Source organism: Tenrec ecaudatus, chromosome 8 (assembly GCF_050624435.1).
Source record: "Tenrec ecaudatus isolate mTenEca1 chromosome 8, mTenEca1.hap1, whole genome shotgun sequence".
NCBI lineage: Eukaryota > Metazoa > Chordata > Mammalia > Afrosoricida > Tenrecidae > Tenrec > Tenrec ecaudatus.
Genome location: NC_134537.1, coordinates 95,940,027 through 95,961,142, shown reverse-complemented (window position 1 = coordinate 95,961,142; position 21,116 = coordinate 95,940,027). Strand labels below are relative to the sequence as shown.

The window sequence follows — 21,116 nt, the reverse complement described above, 5'->3', positions numbered from 1 at the left end:
TCCAAAGATGTCATTGTTTATGCTTAGACTTAGATGTACTATCACTTTTTAACATCGTCAACTTTACACAACAGTTGGCATTAAAATTATAGCCAGGGTGTTGTTAGCAGGTTCCTGTAACGTATCCAGGCGCACCAGGTTACTGAGCTGGATATGTGTGGAGACTGACAAGAACCACAGGTCACTCACTGGTTTATGCCAATTGAAATGGGAGTAATAGAAAAAGAACTTGAAACCACAAGTTTAAAAATAATCCTGAATTTTAAATAAGCCAATCAATTACATAGTAGACGTCTGAAGACGGTGGCACATTTTTATGAAAATTCTGATTGGTTTTTAAAATCTTGGCTTCTAAAAAAAAAGGATGACTCTCTTTCACTTCCAAATAGGGAAGGTTCTTGGTCTCAGTCTCTCTAACATTACCTACTTGAGTGGTTAAAACCAGATTATCCTCAAATCTGAGAATTTTCAAGATACTTTTAAAAGGTAGAATCCGTGGCCATCCACTCATCTGAGTGTTTAGTTTTAGTGGACAATGCAAATCTTGGTGACATAAGAACTGGATATTTGTGTGTGTGTGTGCGTGTATGTGTACGTGTTCCAATTTGAGAACAGTTAAGACCTTGCTGGATTTCTAATGGGTTTTCTTTCTTGTAGAAAAGCAGCATCTGTGATAGCAAAGTACCCACACAAAATAAAAAGTGGCGCAGAAGCTAAGAAATTGGTAAGTTTTGTGAGCAAATTGATGCGAGAGTTGACGCGCGCACGCGTTTGGTGAGTTCCGCATAGCATTAGTGTTCGGGTAGGACTGGTGCTAGTTCACGCAACATTGTTCAAGCTGCAAGTGTTTTTATTTGGGTGGGAGAGGGTGGATTTAGAAGTTTTACAAATAGGTAAAACTACAACTTTCTTTTTATTTTGGTGACCTGACCCTGTGCTGACCTTAGGAACAACTCCTGCTTCCATTTTAATCCCCCCGTAACACTTGGGATCATCACTGAACCCCCTTGCGTGTTCATTGCAGATAACCTCCTCGTTTCCTTGAGGCAGACCTCTAAGAAGTTCCCACACACCTTGCCCCAAGTCAGAGTAAATCGATCAAGAAAGGACCCCAAGTCCTTTCAGCATAAGGCTGGATGTAACAGAAGCATCACGTAGTCATTGTCACTGTTATGGCCCTCCCTAGCACACAGTGCTGCTTGGCAAGTCTAGAAATCCTGGTATTTCCAGGATGAAGAGTTGCCCTTTATATAGGAGATAGTCTGCGTCTGCATTGTTTTAGGTCAATATGCTTCTGATGGGAAATTATTGCAGCACTCTTTATTTTATTTTTTATTAAAAGATCATGTTATTGGGGGCTCTTACAGCTCTTGTACCAATCCATGCATCAGTTGTAGCAAGCATGTTTGTACATATGTTGCCATCATTGTTTTCTAAACATTTACTTTTTATTGAGCCCTTGGTATCAGCTCCTTTTTTTCTCCTTACCTCATGACCCCTTGATAAATGATAAATTATTATTATTTTTATATCTTACACCGACCGCTGTCTTCCTTCCCCCACAGTTTCTGTTGTTCGTCCCCCTGGGGCGGGGGTGGGGTGGGGTAGGGTGGTGGAGGGGGAAGGTGGTTAAGTGTTGATCATTGCGATCAGTTTCCTCTTCCTCCCTCTGCCCACCTTCCCCCTACCCTCCTGGTATCGCTGTTTCCATGGCTGTTCCTGATTCCCTGTATCATGAGCTCTTATCTCTTACCTGTGCACATGCTCCAGTCTAGCCCGCAATGAAAGGCAGGGCTGGGGTCGTAGTGAGAGGTGAGGAAGCCTAAGGAACCAGAGGAATATTGTGTTCCATCGGTGCTGTGCTGCGCCCTGGTGGACTCATGCCTTCCTGTGATCATTTTGCAAGGGGATGTCCCGTTGTCTACAGATGGGCTTTGGGTCTCTGCTCCGAACCCCCTCGGTCTCAACAATATGGTTTTTGTTTGTTTGTTTTGGGTCTTCTAATGCATGTTACCTGATCCTGTGAATACCTCAGGATCCACAGGCTGGTGTGCTTCTTCTGTGGGCTTGTTGCTTCTCAGCTAGATGGCCGCTTGATTAACTAACTTCAAGCCTTTCAAACCCCAGCTGCTATATCTTTTGATAGCTGGGCACCATCCCCTTCATACATTTGCTTATGCACCTATTTTGTCTTCAACGATTATGTAGCACTATTTTTAAAGGGGAAAACTGGCCTGTCTTTTAATTTACTGAGAGAGAAAATGAGAAGCCTGAGCAGTTGCCCTTTTCTCATGTCTTCTACTTTAATCTTCTGCTCATTTCAACCTGGTAATTGCTGTTTCCAAAATTTGAATTTGCACTGTGTAGTCTTGACATCTATTGAACGTTAAATATATCTAGTCTATAAGAGAGATGAACTCAGGACTAGAAACAGTAGGAGATCATGGGAACACATGTTATATGCATGTTTAGCATCTAATTAAATGAGAATAATAAACATGAAAAAAATTTCATCTCATCAATGAGCAAAGTTGCATATTAAATCACAGTACTATATGTCACTGCCTTTGAGTCGATTCTGACTCACAGCCCTCCTATAGGGCAGAGTAGAATTGCCCACCGTGGGTTTCTGAGTCTGTAAAATCTTCAGGAGGTCAGAAAGTCTCATCTTTCTCTTAAAGTGCAACTGATGAGTTTGAACTGTTTACCTTGCAGTCCCCAGCCCAGTGAGTAACTCATGTCATCACCAGGGTTCCTTCAGTACTGCATAGTACCTATAAAAATCAAAGATCATATGTAATGTGATAAAAATGCGGAAGGCATAGAAGGATCCTCTCATTTTCTGTTGATAGAGGCATTGGTTGTTCCAACTTCTCTGAAAGACAGCTTGGCTCTCTCCAGATCCCTTGATCAGTCAGTTCTACTTTGAGCGAGCGCATTTTCTTCAGGAAATGCGTACAGATTGGTGCTTCTAAGGATCCATTAGCTCTTATTTTTGGAGCACCACTATGCACCAATAAAGCAGAGCAAAAGCACAGGACAAAGCCCGTGTTCTAGAAAAGTGCTTTTCAACACTGCCCACACTTGACTGTTGAGCTCTTGAACTGTGTGGCTGGTGGGACTGCACATTTTACATTTTAATGAATTTAAATGTAAATCGTGTGGTGTGTCTAGTGGACAGCCACCTTGGTGAACTGGGCCCTTCCAGAACAGTGAGTCTCAAAGTGTGGTATCTGGACCAGCAGGTTCAGCAGTACCTGGGACCTGGTTAGAAAGGCTGCTTTTTGGCCCCAGCCCAAACCGGCTGCCTCTAGCTCTGGGGTGGGACTAAGCAACCCCCTCACATGGTACTGATGCATGTAAGGCTTTTTGAACCTCTATTCTATTGGAAGTTCATGAGAGCTTTCTTAGATGATTTCAGACCCAGAAAAACCTGTTTAAGGCAGAAACCTCTCGGAGAAAGAGAACTCCAATATCTTCCACTGAGAGAGGCAATAGAAACATCTAGGCCAGGCCCAACCCAAGTTATGTTGACCCCCTTCCCAGAAGAATGTAATACAGAAGACAGCACTGAAGATAGAGCTCAGGGAGACCTGCTCGGAGCAGCCAATGCACAGAAACTATAGGGTCGACCCCACCACGAGACATGGCGTCTCTTCACTGACCCCTAGCACTTTAAGGGGCAGCACTGGAGACACTGCGGAAAGTGTGCCTGGTCTGCCCCACTCACAGTGGGGTGAAATGCGAAGGGAGTGCAACAGGGCAGCAAAGGGAGCAAAGTAGCCAAGTCCCTGAGGAATCCTGAAAATAGACATCTGACTCAGGAGACGGCTTGACACCTCATTAGACCTGACTGGAAAGCACTCATAAGGGTCAGCAGACAGGCCTGGATCTAGCTATCAGATTTTGAGGTTGGCTTGTTTTTCTTTTACCCTGTGTCTGTCTATGTAAGCTAGGCAGGGCAAACAATCCTGAGGCGAAAACAATGGAACCGGCAGTCCCAGGGGGACATGGGAGAGGAGGGGCAGGGAGGGGGAGCGGGGAGCCAACAAACTCAGGGATCAGAGAACAAGAGATCTAAAAATGATGGCAAGGAGGCCTGGTGGGGTTTGATAAAGTACAATGTATCCAAGAGGAATTACTGAGAGCCAAGTGGAGGGTAAGCATGATAGTGGGACAAGAGGAAGGTAAAAGGAAATAGAGGAAAGAAGTAGGAAGCAAAAGCTATTTATAGAGGTATAGCTATAAGCATGTATATATGTAAATACATTAATTTATAATGGAAGGGATAGAGGCCAACGTACATATATTTACCAGTATATAAGTATTAAGATAGCAGACGGACCTCGGGCCTCTGCTTAAGGCCACCCTAAACACAAAAACAGTTTGTTCTAATAACCTGGCACTCTTTGATACCTCCCCAACTGAAGACAAAATGGGTACATAAGCAAATGTGGTGAAGAAAGCTGGTGGTGGTATTTGACTATCAAAAGATATAGCATCTGGAGTCTTAAAGGCTTGAAGTTAAACAACCAGTCATCTAACAGGGAAGCAACAAATCCCACATGGAAGAAGCACACCAGCCTGTGTGGTCACGAGCTATCAACGGGTTCAGGTATCAAAAGATCCAAAACAAACAATTATATTGATGTGAATGAGGGGATTTGGAGTGGAGACCCACAATCCATCTGTAGACAATTGGACATCCCCTTACAGAAGGTTACAAGGAAGGGACAGTTCAACCAGGGTGCAGTATAGCAATGACGAAATACACATCATTCCTCTAGTTCCCAAATGCTCCCCCCCTACCATGACCCAGTTCTACCCTACAAATCTGTTTATACCGGAGTTCACACACAGGTACAGATAAGAGCTCTCCAAACATGGAATTCGGGACAGATTAAACCCTCGGAACCAGTAGTGGGAGTAGTAATATCATGAGGATAGAAGGGTGGTGATGGAAGGGTAGAAAGGGGAACCCATCACACGGTTGGATATATACACACACACCCCAGGGGGACAAATAACAGAAATGTGGGTGAGGGAGACAACGGACAGTGTAAAACACAACAATAATATGTAATTGGTCAAGGATTCACAGGGGTGGAAGGGAAGGGGCAAGAGAGGAACTGATACCAAGGGCTCAAATAGAAAGAAAATGTTTTGGAAGTACTGATGACAACATATGTACAAGTGTGCTTAATACAATTAAATGATGGATTGTCAGGAGATTTGTAAGAGCCCCCAATAAAATGATTGATTTTTAAAAAATTCACAATGTTTGGAAACTGCTTGTGATAGCAATTGTATAATTCTGCTTGATGTGATTGAACTATGGAATGAAATGATGTGTGTATTAACTCCCAATTAATAATAATTTTTTTTTTTAACCCAAACTGAAGGACTACATCCTGGCAGAGGTGGGAAACTTGAGGGACCTGGGGAAATGGCAGCCCTTAGGGTTCCAGCTCTCAGCTTTTTCTGTAGATGTTACGGAAATTATGACGCATTCACGTGCAGACAGAAATCATACAGCCCTTAAAAACACTGCCCTTTGCATGTATTGATTGGTATGGGGAATTGTGATTTATTAAGTAAATACAGCATTTTACAAAGCCGTGTGATTCTATTTCTGTAAGAAAACGGCAGATGACAGCAAGAAATTAAGGAATATATATCCAGTGTGAAGTGATGAGCTTACAGGTGATTATAATTTTTATAGTGATGTGATTAACTAGTACTTTGCACTATTCCTACATAGCTATATTTCTCGTTTTTAAAACTTAATTTTAAAAAAGAGCATCCCTACGAGAATTTTTTTTTTTTAGGCTTTTCTTTCTTGAGTCATTTTTTGGCCTCTGGGAGGAATTATTTTTCTGGGGATCACTTTTCTGAGTCCTGTATCAAAATTTGTCATGTGATGGTCATTTATTTCTCACTTTGCACATCTTACTTTTTCTTTTAGTGATGTGGTAAGAATTTATTTACATGTTTTGTATTTTTAATTTCCTATGTAGCCTGGAGTAGGAGCAAAAATTGCTGAAAAGATTGACGAGTATTTAGCAACTGGAAAATTACGTAAACTAGAAAAGGTAATATTTAAATTATATGTTCGCTTCTTTGATTATGTTGCCTGTCATTCTGGCAGTTATCATGTAGTGCCATTGCAGGGTGATTGATATCACACCTGCTAATAGGCTCAGATAGAAGAGAAATGAGTGAATTTTTTTTTAATAAGCCATCTTTCATTAAGCTCAACTGTAACGCATGGCAACCCTGTGTGTTTCAGAGGAGAATGATGGTATGTTCCACAGTGTTTTCAATTCCTGTGATCTTTGAGAAACAGGGTTGCCTGGGGATTTTCTCCTGAAGGGCCTCTGGGGGATTTGAACTGCTAACCTTTGGGTTAATAGTTGAACACTTAGTCATATGTGCTACCCAGGGACTCATTTTTTTTTTACTTCTAAGTTCTATTTTAAAAACGCATGCATATGGTTCAAAATATTCACCCTTTTTATGTGGTATTTACAAGACTGTTAGCATCCATTAACTCCTTATTTTTAGGAATGCTCAGAAAAAATAAGTTTTGACAAAAAAGGTAACTCTTTCCTAGAATTCCTATGTCTAAACTCTCCCAAGCACTTTGATGGTTTGTTTCACCCTAGCAGTTGGAATTTTATCACTTCTGGTTTTTAGGAATAGATTGGAACTCTGTCATGCATTTCCCTACAAATGTGTACAGCAAGATAGGTTATGTGTGAATACACTTACATGGCTATCCAGGCAAATGGAAATGATTTTTTGTGACCCTTAGCTGCCTATTTGAAATAAGATCATTTGGGTCTTCAATGTATTCCTCAATCATAGTTAGACTTATTTTTTCTGTCCCCTTAAAGATTCGGCAGGATGACACGAGTTCATCCATCAATTTCCTGACTCGAGTTACTGGCATTGGGTAAGAAATATTTGGAGCAGACAGTCGTAGGGTTGGCTTTCTCGGTTATGTCAGCCAGTTTCCCTTCAGAACCTGTACCTTTCCACCTCTGTGCCTTTGCCCATCCGATGCACGCACCCACGGCTCGGCTTCCCTTGTGGAACCCCGAGATTCTCCTGCCAGAAGCAGTAGCTCCTTCCTCTGAACTCCACTGACACATGCCCCCCCATAGATATTCTTACCCCCTTTCCTGTGTGCATCTTTTTTTCTCTCTGACCATACTTATCGTCAATATTTTAATTTTATTTTTCCCATAGCACCTAGCATAGAACCTCATGAATTTGAAACAATCAGTTTATTTCTTTGTGTATATGTGTGTTGAGTTTACTTGGAACCATGTAAGTTTGTGCCATTTTGAAAAGACAACTTAGCATCTATATAACTGATTTGCCTAATTAGCTAATCTTAGCTAATTGGTGATTTGCCAAGAATTTGTGTTAAACTATAAAAAAAATAGTAGACTTAGAATAGCATTCAGTTGACTTAGAAATTTAAACATGTTGGGAACTTAAAAGTGTTAGGAAGAACTAGCCTTTTGAGTTAGAAATTGAATTTTTGTTAGAGAGGGAAAAAAAGAATTTTTGTATAGAGAACATGTGTTTCTTGCCTCCTTTTCTGGGCAACGAACTTGAGACTTGCATAAAGCGAGGTAAATGTAGCAGAGCCAGGACTAGAACCTAGGTCTTCTGATTCACGGATCACTTACCCTCCTCGTAGGCCACATTGTCTTGCTGACAGGAGCGTCAGCCTCTCTCAGGAGGTTCACAGGGGTTACTGAATTGCGTGGGTTTATTTGCCGCAGCCTGGTGGCGCTGTTGGACTGCTTGCCGTTCAAACCCCCCAGCCACTCTGTAAGGAAGGCAGCAGACGTCTGCTCCAAGAAAGCTTTACGGTCTCGAACCTTTATATAGAGTTACTGTGAGTCAGAATCAATTCAGAGGCCGTGGCTTTGCTGTTTTATTTGCTGTATTGGGATATGAATTGGAATAATGGGAAAGGATTCGGAGACTTTGATACTGTTCCCTGGGCCACCACCAGCTAGATTTGTAACCATAGAAAGCCACTTCCAGGAAGCTCATGTCTGAGGTTCGTTGGCCCCAGACATTCTCTGAGAACATCTTGGCTCCTTCCCGAGGTTGGGGTTGATTTATAGCGACACAGCCATCAGTAATCCTGTGCAAATCCACATCAGATTTCATCACTGCTCTGCTCACAACCCTTCAACAGTTTCCCATTGCACTTAGAATAAAATCCAGATGTAACGCCGTGGCTTACCAAGCCCGTGTAATAGCTTCCACTCTCTGTATCGTGTGCATCATGCTGACCTTGTTAGACTTAGTTTTCTTTTCTTGCACAAACCAAGCTCATAGCAAGTTTGGGGCTTTTGCTTTCATTGTTTCCTTCACCTGACCAGCTTGGGTCCCCCATGACTAGCTCTTTGTCATTCAGATCTAGCTTAAATAACCTTCAGAAGTATTCTCTCCCCCAGCCACTCTGTCTTAGCGTTTAATTCTTTGCATAGCTCTAAGGTTTGTTTTTAGCTTATGTATCCATTTATTGTTTCTCCCTATCCACTAGAATATGATGTCATAAGACCGAGGATCTTAATGCTGTTATTTCCGGCTGTATCTCCTGCGGCACCTAGAGGAGTACTTGGCACATCATTCCCAAAAGCAAACCCACTGCCACAGAGTTAACTCTGACTCGTAGAGACCGTGTATAAGACTTCTGAGGCTGTAAATCTTTGTGAGCGGGTAGCCCCACTTTCTCTCAAGGAGTGGTTGATGGGTTTGAAGCACCAAACTTAGAGTTCTAGTTCAACACTTAACCTGATCACGGCGCATAAGTAAAACCTAAAATTGAACAAATCAGCAGTTCTCAAGTATCAGTATAACAGCTTTAGGTATTAAAGTACTTGGGAATTGTGACAGCCACATACTTAGATGTTTGATGCCCAAGTTCATGGTTGTCCTCCTAATGAGTCAAGTTTCATGAATTCTTATCTTTGGATAAAACTGAGCATTTCCAAAGGTAATCAGCATTTTAGCAAGTTGCTCTAAACCGCGTAGTAGTGTTTTTTGACAAAACAAAGTTATTTGTTAGGAGGATCCTGCGTTTCATCCATGTTACTAAGATAATGCTTTTCTTGGTTTGTAGCCCATCTGCTGCAAGAAAGTTTGTAGATGAAGGAATAAAAACATTAGAAGGTAAGTGTATAACATAGTTCGCTAAATGTAGTTAAATATGGTCCCGAAAGACCTTTAATCCAATAAAAAACTAGAACTTGGAAAAAAAACCTTTTACAACCAGTGGGTGAAAATGGATTCAGTTTTCTTTTTCATACTGCAGTGCAGAGTAGTTGCAGATAGCATTCTCATTGCCTTAAAACCAAGAAATAACTCAGATAAAATCGCAAAGGGCAAGAAATTACTTTTGATTTAAAGCTGAAATATTTATCATTTATAGATTTTTTAAAAGATTTAAAATTGTCTTTTTTTTAACAGAAAAATTAAGTTTATTAAAGGGGGATCTCTTTGTGGTATGGGTTCTGGATTGGGCTGCTAACTGTAAGGTCAGTAGTTCAGACTCATCAGCCACTCTGTGGGAGAAAGATGAGGCAGTATCTTCCATGAAGATTTACATGCTCACAAACACTGGGGAGCTGCTCTACTCTCTCCTGCAGGGTCACTGTGAGTCAAAACCAACTGGAAGCAAGCGAGTTTGGTTTGGGGATTTTTTATGTTTGTTGAATAAAATTCTGGACAACAAAGTCTTTTTTTTTTTTTTAATAATCATTTTATTAGGGGCTCATACAACTCTTATCACAATCCTCCCCAAGACCCTTCTGTAAGGGGATGTCCAGTGGACTACAAATGGGCTTTGGGTCTCCATTCCGCACTCCCCTCTTCATTCACTATGATAAGATTTTTTGTTCTGATGATGCCTGATACCTGATCAATGCCTCATGATCGCACAAGCTGGTGTGCTTCTTCCATGTGGGCTTTGTTGCTTCTCAGCTAGATTGCTGCTTGTTTACCTTCAAGTCTTTAAGACCCCAGACTTTATATCTTTTGATAGCCGGGCACCATCAACTTTCTTCGCCACATTTGCTTATGCACCCATTTGTCTTCAGCAAACATATCATGGAGGTGAGCACACAATGATGTGACTTTTTGTTCTCATGATGCCTGATAGCTGATCCCTTCGGCACCTCGTGATCACACAGGCTGGTGTGCTTTTTCCATGTGGGCTCTGATGCTTCTGAGCTAGATGGCTGCTTGTTTACCTTCAAGCCTTTAAGACCCCAGACGCGATATCTTTTGATAGCCGGGCACCATCAGCTTTCTTCACCACATTTGCTTATGTACCCGCTTTGTCTTCAGCAGTTGTGTCGGGAAGGTAAGCATCATAGAATGCCAATTTAATAGAAGAAAGTATTCTTGCATTGAGGGACTACTTGAGTGGAGGCCCAATGTCCTCCTGCTACCTTAGTACTAAACCTGTAAATATAGACACAAAGGTCTATTTCCCTATCCTCATATATAAATATATCTGCATGTGTACATGTCTTTATCTAGATCTCCATAAATGCCCTTTGCCTTCCAGCTCTTTCCTCTATTTCCCTTTACTTTCCTCCTGTCCCACTATCCTGCTTAGTCCCCACCTGGGTTTCAGCAATTCCTCTTTGTTACATTACCCTTGATCATGCCCTACCAGGCCTCCCACATCCTCATCACCGATTTGGATCACCTGTTGTTCCCTTGTTCCTGGGTTTGTTAACACCACTTCCTTTCCCCCATCTTCCCCTCTCCCATATCCCCCTGGTACTGTCGGTCTGGTTGTTTTCTCCTCCAGATTGTTCATCCAGCCTATTTTATTTAGACAGACCTATGGAGATAATAGCATACACAAAAACAAGACAGAGCAAAACTAAGCAACAATATACAACAAACCAATGACAACAAAACACAATAAGAAAGAAAAGCTTGTAGTTAATTCAAGGATTGTTTGTTGGCCTTTAGGAGTGTTTTCTAGTCCATTCTCTTGGGGCACCGTGTCCTGGCCCCAAAGTCCACCTTCAGCATTCCCTGGGGACCTCACCGCTCCATTCCCTTGCTGTTCTGTTGCACCCCCTTAGTGTTTTGCCTCTGTGTGACGGGATCAGATCGGGTGCAATTTCCACACTGTCTCCGGTGTTGTTCCCTGTAGGGCTGTGAGTCAGTGAGGGACATCATGTCTCATAGTGGGGCCGGCCAGGTAGTCCTCTCTGTGGACTGGCTGCTCTAATTGGGAACATCATTTTCATGACCTGGTGGGTCAGGATGTGCTCCACTCTCTCCTCCTCCCCCTTCATCTGCTCCCGTGAGCTCCGATCAGATATGTTCATCTCCCAGAGGTGCAGATTCAATGCTGTCCTTTGAAATAAATTCTTCGTGGGGGGGAGAAGGGGGGCACAACAAAGTCTTATATATACATCAGCCTGAAACAAAAGTTTTGTACTTTAGGAAAGATTCTGTAAGACTCTTACATGTTTACTGGATTATTTTTTGCTTTCACAGAAGTGATAGAAACAGCCTAGATCAAGTAATTTTAAGCCATTTTCTTTGGCAACCTCATATGTGTCTGAATAGAATTGTGCTCTGGAGAATTTTCACTAACCAATATTCCAAGGTACCACCCACAAGTCTGGGTAGACTTGAACCACCAACTCGGTGATTAGCAGCTAAACTTATTAACTGTGTACCACCACAGACTCTAAACCTAATATAGAAATCTGTAAATAGAATTTATCTTCTCATATTTTTCAAGGGCATCCATAGCATTGGGGTTTAATGTGTAGGTTTACTATTTGTGGGTTCTGTTATTTGCAACAAACCCAACTGGTTAGAGGGACAGATTTTGTAGGCACCTGAGTATGAATCCCAGCCCCCATCACTTTATTAGATGGTGACCTTGGTGCTTCAGTTTCTCAGCTACAAAATGGGAGTCCTGGTTTTGTCTTATGATTTGAGGCACAAAGGTATGTAAAGAACTTAACAGAGCGCTTGGTTTCTCTTGAGGACTTAAAAATGGTAACTGACTACCCTTTAAGAGGCATGATTAATCAGTAATATGACTAAGCCAGGAATTTGTGTGTAACAGAGATGAACTCAAGAGTGTGGATCTGAGGGGCTTGTGCTTCCAATACTTCTCAATGAATTAATTTGCTAAGTGGTTTATTTGGTTGAGGTTGAGAATTTGTTGTTTTCCCAAAGGTGTTAAGTCATATCCCTTGGATTGTCATGTATTTTAAAAAATTGTAGGTATCTTGGTACATGTTCCAATATGGATGGGGCTTCAAGATATTCCACTGAAGCAAGTCAATCACAAAAGAACAGTCATATATAGAGAGACCAACGTTTATTAATGATCACCAGGAGTCAGAGGGAAAGGGGGCCTTTATTGCTGATGAAGTGCTGAGTTCTGTAATGTAAAAATTGCATTAAAGGTAGGGTTGCCCAGCTGATTAATGGAATCCCTGTCAGTAAGTTGTACACTTGTAACAGATGAATTAGCAGAAGTGTGATAATACATAAAGAGGCTTCAGAAAGTTTGTGGGAACGTAGAATTAAAAGATAAGGCTTATGTATAACAGTGACCCAGGGAGGAGTAGCTGCTGAGGCTGCTTATGTACCGCTCAGCACCAGGAGTTTGGGTTGTCGAGCTGTCACAGCTTCATGGAACAGCCCAGGTCAGTGGCCAGATAATATGTCTTTCTGTACTATGTCTGATTGTGCTGCACAGTGTCTGGGGTCTTCAAACTCGCAGGTGGGCCTCCCCGGCATCACAGTTGATCTCTGTTCACCAGGAGCAGCAGAGCTGGATAAGAGGCCGGAATGTGTGGCTAACTGCCTCCATGCACAACTGCCTCCTTTGCAGTGAAGCCAGAGCTGGATAGTTCATGACGGCCCTTACAGGATATTTTGATGAAAGGTTTTATAATAAAATTCTGTCACTTCTTAAAAAAAAAAAAATTCTGGCCAAAATTGGAGAAATGGAGGCTGTGGATTTAAAATTCTCATGAAGTCGACTTTGGCTTTAACTAGTAAAGAAAGTCTGCTTCGAACTTTGTGTTCATTCATTCCATCGTTTTATGAATCGTGAATTGGACGAAAGTTTATAGAACAAATCCATTCTATTTAATTATTCATACACATTTGGTTTCAAGGAATTGATTGCATTCCATAGTGTAGCATTCTTACCCACTTCCTCCCTGTGGCCTAGCCTTCGTTACTCCTTTTCTTTTTTTAATCATTTTATTAGGGGCTAGTACAACTCTTATCACAATCCGTACATACATTCATGTGTCAAGCACATTTGTAAATTTGTTGCCTTCATCATTCTCAAAACATTTGCTTTCTGCTTGAGCCCTTGGTATCAGCTCCTCATTCATTTCCCCCTCCCTCCAAATTCCCCCCTCCCTCAGGAACCCTTGATAATTTATAAATTATTATTTTGTCATATCTTATATTGTCCGTTATCTCCCTTCACCCACTTTTCTGTTGTCCATCCCCCAGGGAGAAGGTTATATACAGATCCCTGTAATTGGTTCCCACTTTCTACCCCACTCTCCCTCCACCCTCCCGGTATCACCACTCTAAGCACTGGTCCTGAAGGGGTCATCTGTCCTGGATTCCCTGTGTTTCCAGTTTCTATCTGTACCGGTGTACATCCTCTGGTCTAGCCAGATTTGTAAGGTAGAATTGGGATCGTGATAGTGGGTTGTGGGGAACATTTAGGAACTAGAGGAAAGTTGTATGTTTCATCGTTGCTACACTGCACCCTGACTGGCTTGTGTCCTCCCCGCGACCCTTCTGTAAGGGGATGTCCAGTTGCCTACAGATGGGTCTTGGGTCCCCAATCTGTACTCCCCCCTCATTCACAAGGATATGATTTTTCTGATGATGCCTGATTCCTGATCCCATCAACACCTCGTGATCACACAGGCTGGTGTGCTTCTTCCGTGTGGGCTTTGTTGCTTCTGAGCTAGATGGCTGCTTGTTTACCTTTATTTTGTCATATCTTACACTGACCAATGTCTCCCTTCATTCCTCCTTTTCTAAATCTTTCTACCCTGGGAACTCCTTGACATCAACTCCCTTCTATCTCTATGCTGCCACTCTGTCCCCACCCCGATTTTCAGTTTTGTTGCACCATTTTCTCCCATTCTACCCCAGAGGCCCCAGTGTGATCTCTTTCAGAACATCTGGCACTGGTGGCCAGGCACCACTTCATTCTGGTCTCAGCATGGTGGCAGTCGGGATTTCTGTGCGTCGTCTGTGGAAATCTGTGTATGTGGAATCACAGTGACAACAGTAACTCAGAAGATCAGTAGGAACCTGGGGTGGGGAGGCGCAGCAGTGAGCTTATGCTAATGAGGGAGGTACAGCTTTGAAAAGGAGGAGAGAATAACTGCACACCTGAAAGAGTGTAATTAATGTCACTGAATTGTACATGTAGAAACTTGAATCATGCATGTTCCTGCTGTGTGTGTTCTCAACAAGAAAACAATTGTGAAGCTGTATATAAATACCAAAGCTCCTCATTACTATTGAGTCAGTACTCACTCATAGTGCACCATGTGGGTTCCCAAGGCTTTGGGGAGTTTATGGGAGTAGAAAGCCCAGTCTTTCTCCCACAGCTGCTTGTGGTTTCAAACTGCCGACCATGCAGCTCACAGCCAGCACGTAACCCACTGCACCACCAAGACTCAGGGTGTGTGTGCGTGTGCGCGTGTGTGTACACAACATGAATACGTACAATATTTTTATACTGAATAGATACATCTTTTTTTGTCATATACTTTAGCATTTTCTCTGGGTATGTACTATGGGAAATAGTAAGTGTTCCGTATCATGAAAATACTTAATTTTCTCCATTTTATCTCCGGAGGGAATGTATACGTATAAACATAAGCTGTTAGTAGATTTTGCTTTTGAGGCATACTTCTCTTTTGTCTTTAACAAGTCTCACTTCTGTTCTTGTGATTCCTGCCCTCTAAGCACACCTACACAGAACTAGGTGACTTTAAACTTACAAAATGATGTTATGAGGTAACTTTTTAAATTTTAAAGATAATATCTTTCTCTTTTTTTACGATATTATCTTTCCGGAGGATTTTTAGCACACAACGTGCACGAACTGGTACTGACTAAATACTAATTGAACACAATAGAGGCAAGAAGGGCAGCACGCACTCCGCTGCTGAATGCGAAGCGGAGAGAGAGGTGGCAGAGTGGTCAGGAGGCCCTCGGGCAGTGCGGAGAGAGAGAGATGTGGCAGAGTGGTCAGGAGGCCCTCGGGCAGTGCGGAGAGAGAGAGATGTGGCAGAGTGGTCAGGAGGCCCTCGGGCAGTGCGGAGAGAGAGAGATGTGGCAGAGTGGTCAGGAGGCCCTCGGGCAGTGCGGAGAGAGAGAGATGTGGCAGAGTGGTCAGGAGGCCCTCGGGCAGTGCGGAGAGAGATGTGGCAGAGTGGTCAGGAGGCCCTCGGGCAGTGCGGAGAGAGAGGTGGCAGAGTGGTCAGGAGGCCCTCGGGCAGTGCGGAGAGAGAGAGATGTGGCAGAGTGGTCAGGAGGCCCTCGGGCAGTGCGGAGAGAGAGAGATGTGGCAGAGTGGTCAGGAGGCCCTCGGGCAGTGCGGAGAGAGATGTGGCAGAGTGGTCAGGAGGCCCTCGGGCAGTGCGGAGAGAGAGAGATGTGGCAGAGTGGTCAGGAGGCCCTCGGGCAGTGCGGAGAGAGAGAGATGTGGCAGAGTGGTCAGGAGGCCCTCGGGCAGTGCGGAGAGAGAGAGATGTGGCAGAGTGGTCAGGAGGCCCTCGGGCAGTGCGGAGAGAGAGGTGGCAGAGTGGTCAGGAGGCCCTCGGGCAGTGCGGAGAGAGATGTGGCAGAGTGGTCAGGAGGCCCTCGGGCAGTGCGGAGAGAGAGAGATGTGGCAGAGTGGTCAGGAGGCCCTCGGGCAGTGCGGAGAGAGAGAGATGTGGCAGAGTGGTCAGGAGGCCCTCGGGCAGTGCGGAGAGAGATGTGGCAGAGTGGTCAGGAGGCCCTCGGGCAGTGCGGAGAGAGATGTGGCAGAATGGTCAGGAGGCCCTCGGGCAGTGCTGCTCCGGCAGCAGGGTCCCTGTGGGCCTTCACGCAGGCAGCACGGGGGTTGCTGTGGAATGGGTTAATGAAGGAGCAATAAGCCATCAGCATGCACTTAATCATGGAACATTCCGAAGTTTGGGCTATTACTGTTGCTATGAATGGTAAAATAACAGTCCATATGGGTTCTTAAAGGTCGTTTTCTGCTGTCGTGAGTGAAAGAGTGCGAGGCTGGTAGGCTTTATGTACTGTGTGCTGACGCTACGTACACAAAGACGAAGGTGAAGTCAGTGGCCGGTTTCACCGTCCTGAGGCGGAGACACTTTCACCTAGTTCTCACTACCCAAATTCTTTCCTCATCTTCTCCAGTCACTCAGGTGCTCGTTTTCCCAGGCAATTCTTTGTAAAAATGTCACAGATTTTAACATTTTTTTAAACAAAAAGGCTTAAAATAACACACTTTTACTTACCTTTTATACAGATCTCAGAAAACATGAAGATAAATTGAACCATCACCAGCGAATTGGGCTGAAGTAAGAGAACAGATTTTCTTTTAACACTCGTGATGTAAAAGTGCATTTTTGTGTGGTCATTCTTTCATCCATTGTAATAGCATGTCAAAATAGATGCGCGCACTGCTCTTCTATCCAGAAATGGTATGTTGGTTATGCGCTCTGGTAGAATATATGCTTTTTCACATGCTTTCTAATTTGTTTAATTGTTTACGAGTTTCTTTCATTCTTTTGACTATAGTAGGAAACTTCCTGTTAAAATCTGTAGGACTGAGTTTATCAGTCAATCCATGGGTGTTTATTCAGTGCTTACATTGTGTAAAGCATGACATTAGAAGACTGAACATGAACATGAAAAACTGAATTGAAAAATAAACAGACAACTGAATAACATATAGGAATAACCGGAAACATGATTCATGCTCTGTTAGCATCAGTGTTTAATGTAACCTGAGGAGCTCCTGTCTGATTGACTATTTGTAATACATAGTGCATCTCCTGTATGGATCTGTATGAGGGGGTCTTCAGAACGTTCACGGAAAATGCATGTATGAGAAAACTTTGCTTGGCTCTCTCTCTCCTGCACCAAAATACACTCATACTAATCCGTTAACTTGTTGTGTCTGAAGAGGATCTACTTTGAGGCACTAAGAAGGATAAGACATCCATTTGAAAAGAAGCCTATTAGAGTAACATGAATTTTGTTAAAATTGAAACAAGAACAAACATCAAATGTATTGTGAAGCTCAGGACAGTGCCCCAAAGGAATCCAGTTTCTAAATGGCTAGCTCATTTTATGAAGGGCTGAGAAGATGTCGAAGATGACACTCATCTCAGTGGACCGTGCACATCAGTTTGTGAGGAAAAATTGTCCTTGGCGCTAATTGAAGAGAACCCGATTATAGCAGATATGGTAGCCAGCACCGCAGACTCTCCATTGGTCCAGCTACATAATCTGCCTGAAAAACTGAAGCTGAGCACATTTTCATACTGGGTGGCCACACTGCAGATACGAGCAGAGCTTTCCATAGAAATTTTAAACAAGTTGGCTCAAGATTATGGAGCATTCCTTGGAAGAATTGTAATAGAGATGCGACTTCACTACTAGAAAGCTCCTGAAGGCAAGACACAGAAGGAATGGTTGCAAAGAGATGCAGTCAAAGCAAAACTGACACAACAGAGGCTATGTTGCTGGTTTTTTGGGATGCTTGAGCATTTTGTTTGTTGACTCTCTGAAGACCAAAGACCAATTATATCTGCTTATTATAAGAGTATTTTGAGAAAGTTAAAGCCTGAGCATAAAAAGAAGCTGAGAGCCCCTCACAGCAATGCTCCTGCTCATTGCTCTCACCAAACAAGGGTCATTTTGCAAGAATTTCTATGAGAAATCTTTAGGCACCAACCTTACCCACCTTGTAGTCCTGCTTTGGTTCCTCTGACATCAGTTTCTTTCTTAATCTTAAAAAAATGTTAAGGGCACCTATTTTCCTTCTGTTAATAATGTTAAAAAGACTGCATTGAGGTGGTTAAATTCCCTGGGCCCTCAGGCCGGTGGGGATGGGTGAAATGACAAAACGCCTTGACCTTGAAGCAGCTAATGTTGAGAAATAATGTTTACATTTCATATTTTAATTCTACCTGTCTCTGAATTTTTGAAATCCCCGATATATATAACTCCTCCAGTTCTAACGCAGACGTTTCCTGTTGGGGGGCTTCCACTGTGGTGCTGTATAGGCACGGCGTTGCTACAGATGGAAGGCTTGTGCCCACCCTGCGTCAAGCACGTCTGTGGATACTGTTTTCCCAGCGGCACATGTTGTCTTCATGTCTCTGTGTCACTTTTGGTAATTCTCAAAAGTATTTCAAGCTTTTTCATAATGTTGCACACTTAGTAGATCACAGTAGTCAGTGCAGGTGTAAGTTTCATATGCCGTGGGCAACCAAACAAATTGCGTGAAACATTTTACTGTGCTGTTGGCCACGTTGGGTGATCTGGAATGAGCGTGCAGTTGGTGGTTCTCCCGGTGAGCCACTCGGTGCTAACTCCTATGGAGCATTTCTGCTTTCCCTGTGCTGTAAAAGTTCAAAACTTTTACGACCCTTCCGGGACGGGGAGCCAGTGAAAGGTGGGCCTCTCCTTTTTCTCCTAGTCATGTAGTATGTGGCGGCCTTGTGATGCACCTGCTTGTTGTGGAAATTGATTCTGATCTGGGCCTTCTGAGACACCATTCTCAGATACAGCGCCTAGATTCTATTTGATGCTGAGGTCGTTTTCCTGACAGCTTCACTGAGATAGATTTCATATAGCAAAAGGTTCATGGAAAAGGGGACCGAAAGATGATGGCATTTTCCCACCAACTTTTTTGAAGGTCCCCGTACATTTGGCCCATTTCCAGGAAATGTTTCTGGTTCATGCACAGAGTTGTGCAGCCCACCATCACGGCAGTCCTGACTGTCCTCCTTGGCAGACACTTGCCGTTTCCCCAGCCACCGCCCTGCCCCAGTACACTAGCAGCTCATTTCAGTCTCCTTAGAACTGCCTCTTTCGACATTTCAAATACATGGACTCGTGATATATGATCTTTTGTGACTATTTTAACTTAGCATTAATGTTTTAAGGCTTGTCAATAAAGGATTATTTTCATTTGCAGTAATTTTACAGGATTTAAGGGCAACAAAGTAAACCTTTGACCTTTTAGTAGAGAGCACTGTAATTTGGATCTGTGTGCTAACTTGTACTTTTTACTGGTTCTTAGAGCACCAATGTGAAGTGTATTCACAAGTCACCCTTGATGTTACAGAGGATAATAACACTTAAGAATTTTAAAAAGTAAAACTTTTTAATGCAAGCTATAACATGCCCTTCAGATTCTATAGTTTTCTTTCCAGTGAATTCTGGAATTCATTTTTGAAGGACTTACTGGGATAAAGGCACTTGTTATGGTAGGCAATTTAATTATGAAAGGAGATTTAAGTTTTATCAGTCTTTCGTCTCCTTGTTCTGTCTTTGTAGATATTTTGAAGACTTTGAGAAAAGAATCCCTCGTGCAGAGATGTTACAAATGCAAGTAAGACTTCCCTGGATTATGTTCCTTGACTAGAACTGAAGAAGTTCTGAGGACAACTGATTTTGGAATGTTGACTCCCATTTTTCTTCTGTTAGGATATTGTGCTGAACGAGGTTCAAAAGGTGGATTCTGAATATATCGCTACAGTCTGTGGCAGTTTTAGACGAGGTAAAGTACTTCTAATCTTATGTTATGTCTGCCTTGATGTTAAAATGGCCTAATGTGCAGTAGTATGTCCCCCTTTTTCTGTGTTTCCCCCCCAAAGTTTCAGTTACCCAGTTAGCCAGGCCCTCAGAATAGTAGCCTAACTCGAATCACAGCGCCTCCCTCATTCATCTCTTGCTTGTACTAACTTTTATTATAGTATAATTGTAATAATTGTTGTATTTGTGATTTTATAACTGCTCTATTTTATTCTTAGTTATTACTGTGCCTAATTTGCAAATTAAGCTATCTTATACCTATAGGCTAAAACACAGTATATGTCGGGTTTGGCATTTGTGGCATTCAGTGGGGTTGGGGGGTATCTTGGCACGTGTCTCCTATTGATAAGGGGATACTATATAGGGAAATATGGAATAGAAATGTAATTTTTGCTACTATTTCATAAACCCACTATTCATATTAGCTAAATGTTAACAGAGTTTACTTGATTAAAGTGGTAATATGTTGTTAAAAATAGGGAAAATTCATCCTGATTTTATAGGATGCTGACTACTTATAACAAAATTTATAAAATAATTTTAGATATATCAAAATGCTAATACTGCTAGTCTTTGACGAACTTCTTGTGAAGTTGTGAAGAGTTTCCGTTTTCACTTGTCTCTGTTCTCCAAGTTCCCTATGAAGGATCTAAGAATGTTGTCTCAAAGGACCAGTTCTTACTGGATCTCCACTTCCTGTGTGAAGGAAGGGAAAGGAGAACCACATCATTCTGGTCTCTCACTCAGAATTTTGGAAGGGTAGTTTAAATACATTTATTAATAAGATTGAAGTAGAAGTCTTTCTTAAACTTTTTTTTAGCACAGGTACTTGTGACTTTCTGGGGCACCTGTGAAGTTGTAGGCAATCATAAATATTCTATATTGTATAATCGGAGAGAGGAAAGAACTAAAGCCTCAATTCTTGACATGTATAAAAGACAATGAGATCAAACACTTGAATTCTAAAGCCAAATCTTCCACTGCCTCATTTTAGATGAGCCTGTCTGTGTAGACCCTAAAACCAAGTCCAGCTCACTGCCATCAAGTCCATGCCGACTCACGGCACTCCTGGGGATAGAGTTGAGCTGGCCCAGTTTCTAAGGCTGTACACCCTTGGGAAGCAGCCTGCCACGTCTTTCTCGAACAGCGTGTTCAAGCCACACTGACTCTCCAGTTAGCAGCTGGATGCTTTAACCACTGCGCCACCAGCCTTCCCTCTA

General features: G+C 42.7%; 1 protein-coding gene across 1 annotated transcript in view; it reads left to right on the top strand.

The window, feature by feature from the left end:
* Positions 1-21,116, top strand: part of POLB (DNA polymerase beta) — a 36,324-nt gene that overhangs the window by 2,335 nt on the left and 12,873 nt on the right. Inside the window, exons 3-9 of the mRNA XM_075556606.1 lie at positions 658-724; positions 6,018-6,092; positions 6,897-6,955; positions 9,152-9,201; positions 16,595-16,646; positions 19,639-19,693; positions 19,789-19,861. Coding sequence (XP_075412721.1) covers positions 658-724; positions 6,018-6,092; positions 6,897-6,955; positions 9,152-9,201; positions 16,595-16,646; positions 19,639-19,693; positions 19,789-19,861 — 431 coding nt within the window. The remainder of the gene's footprint in view (positions 1-657; positions 725-6,017; positions 6,093-6,896; positions 6,956-9,151; positions 9,202-16,594; positions 16,647-19,638; positions 19,694-19,788; positions 19,862-21,116) is intronic.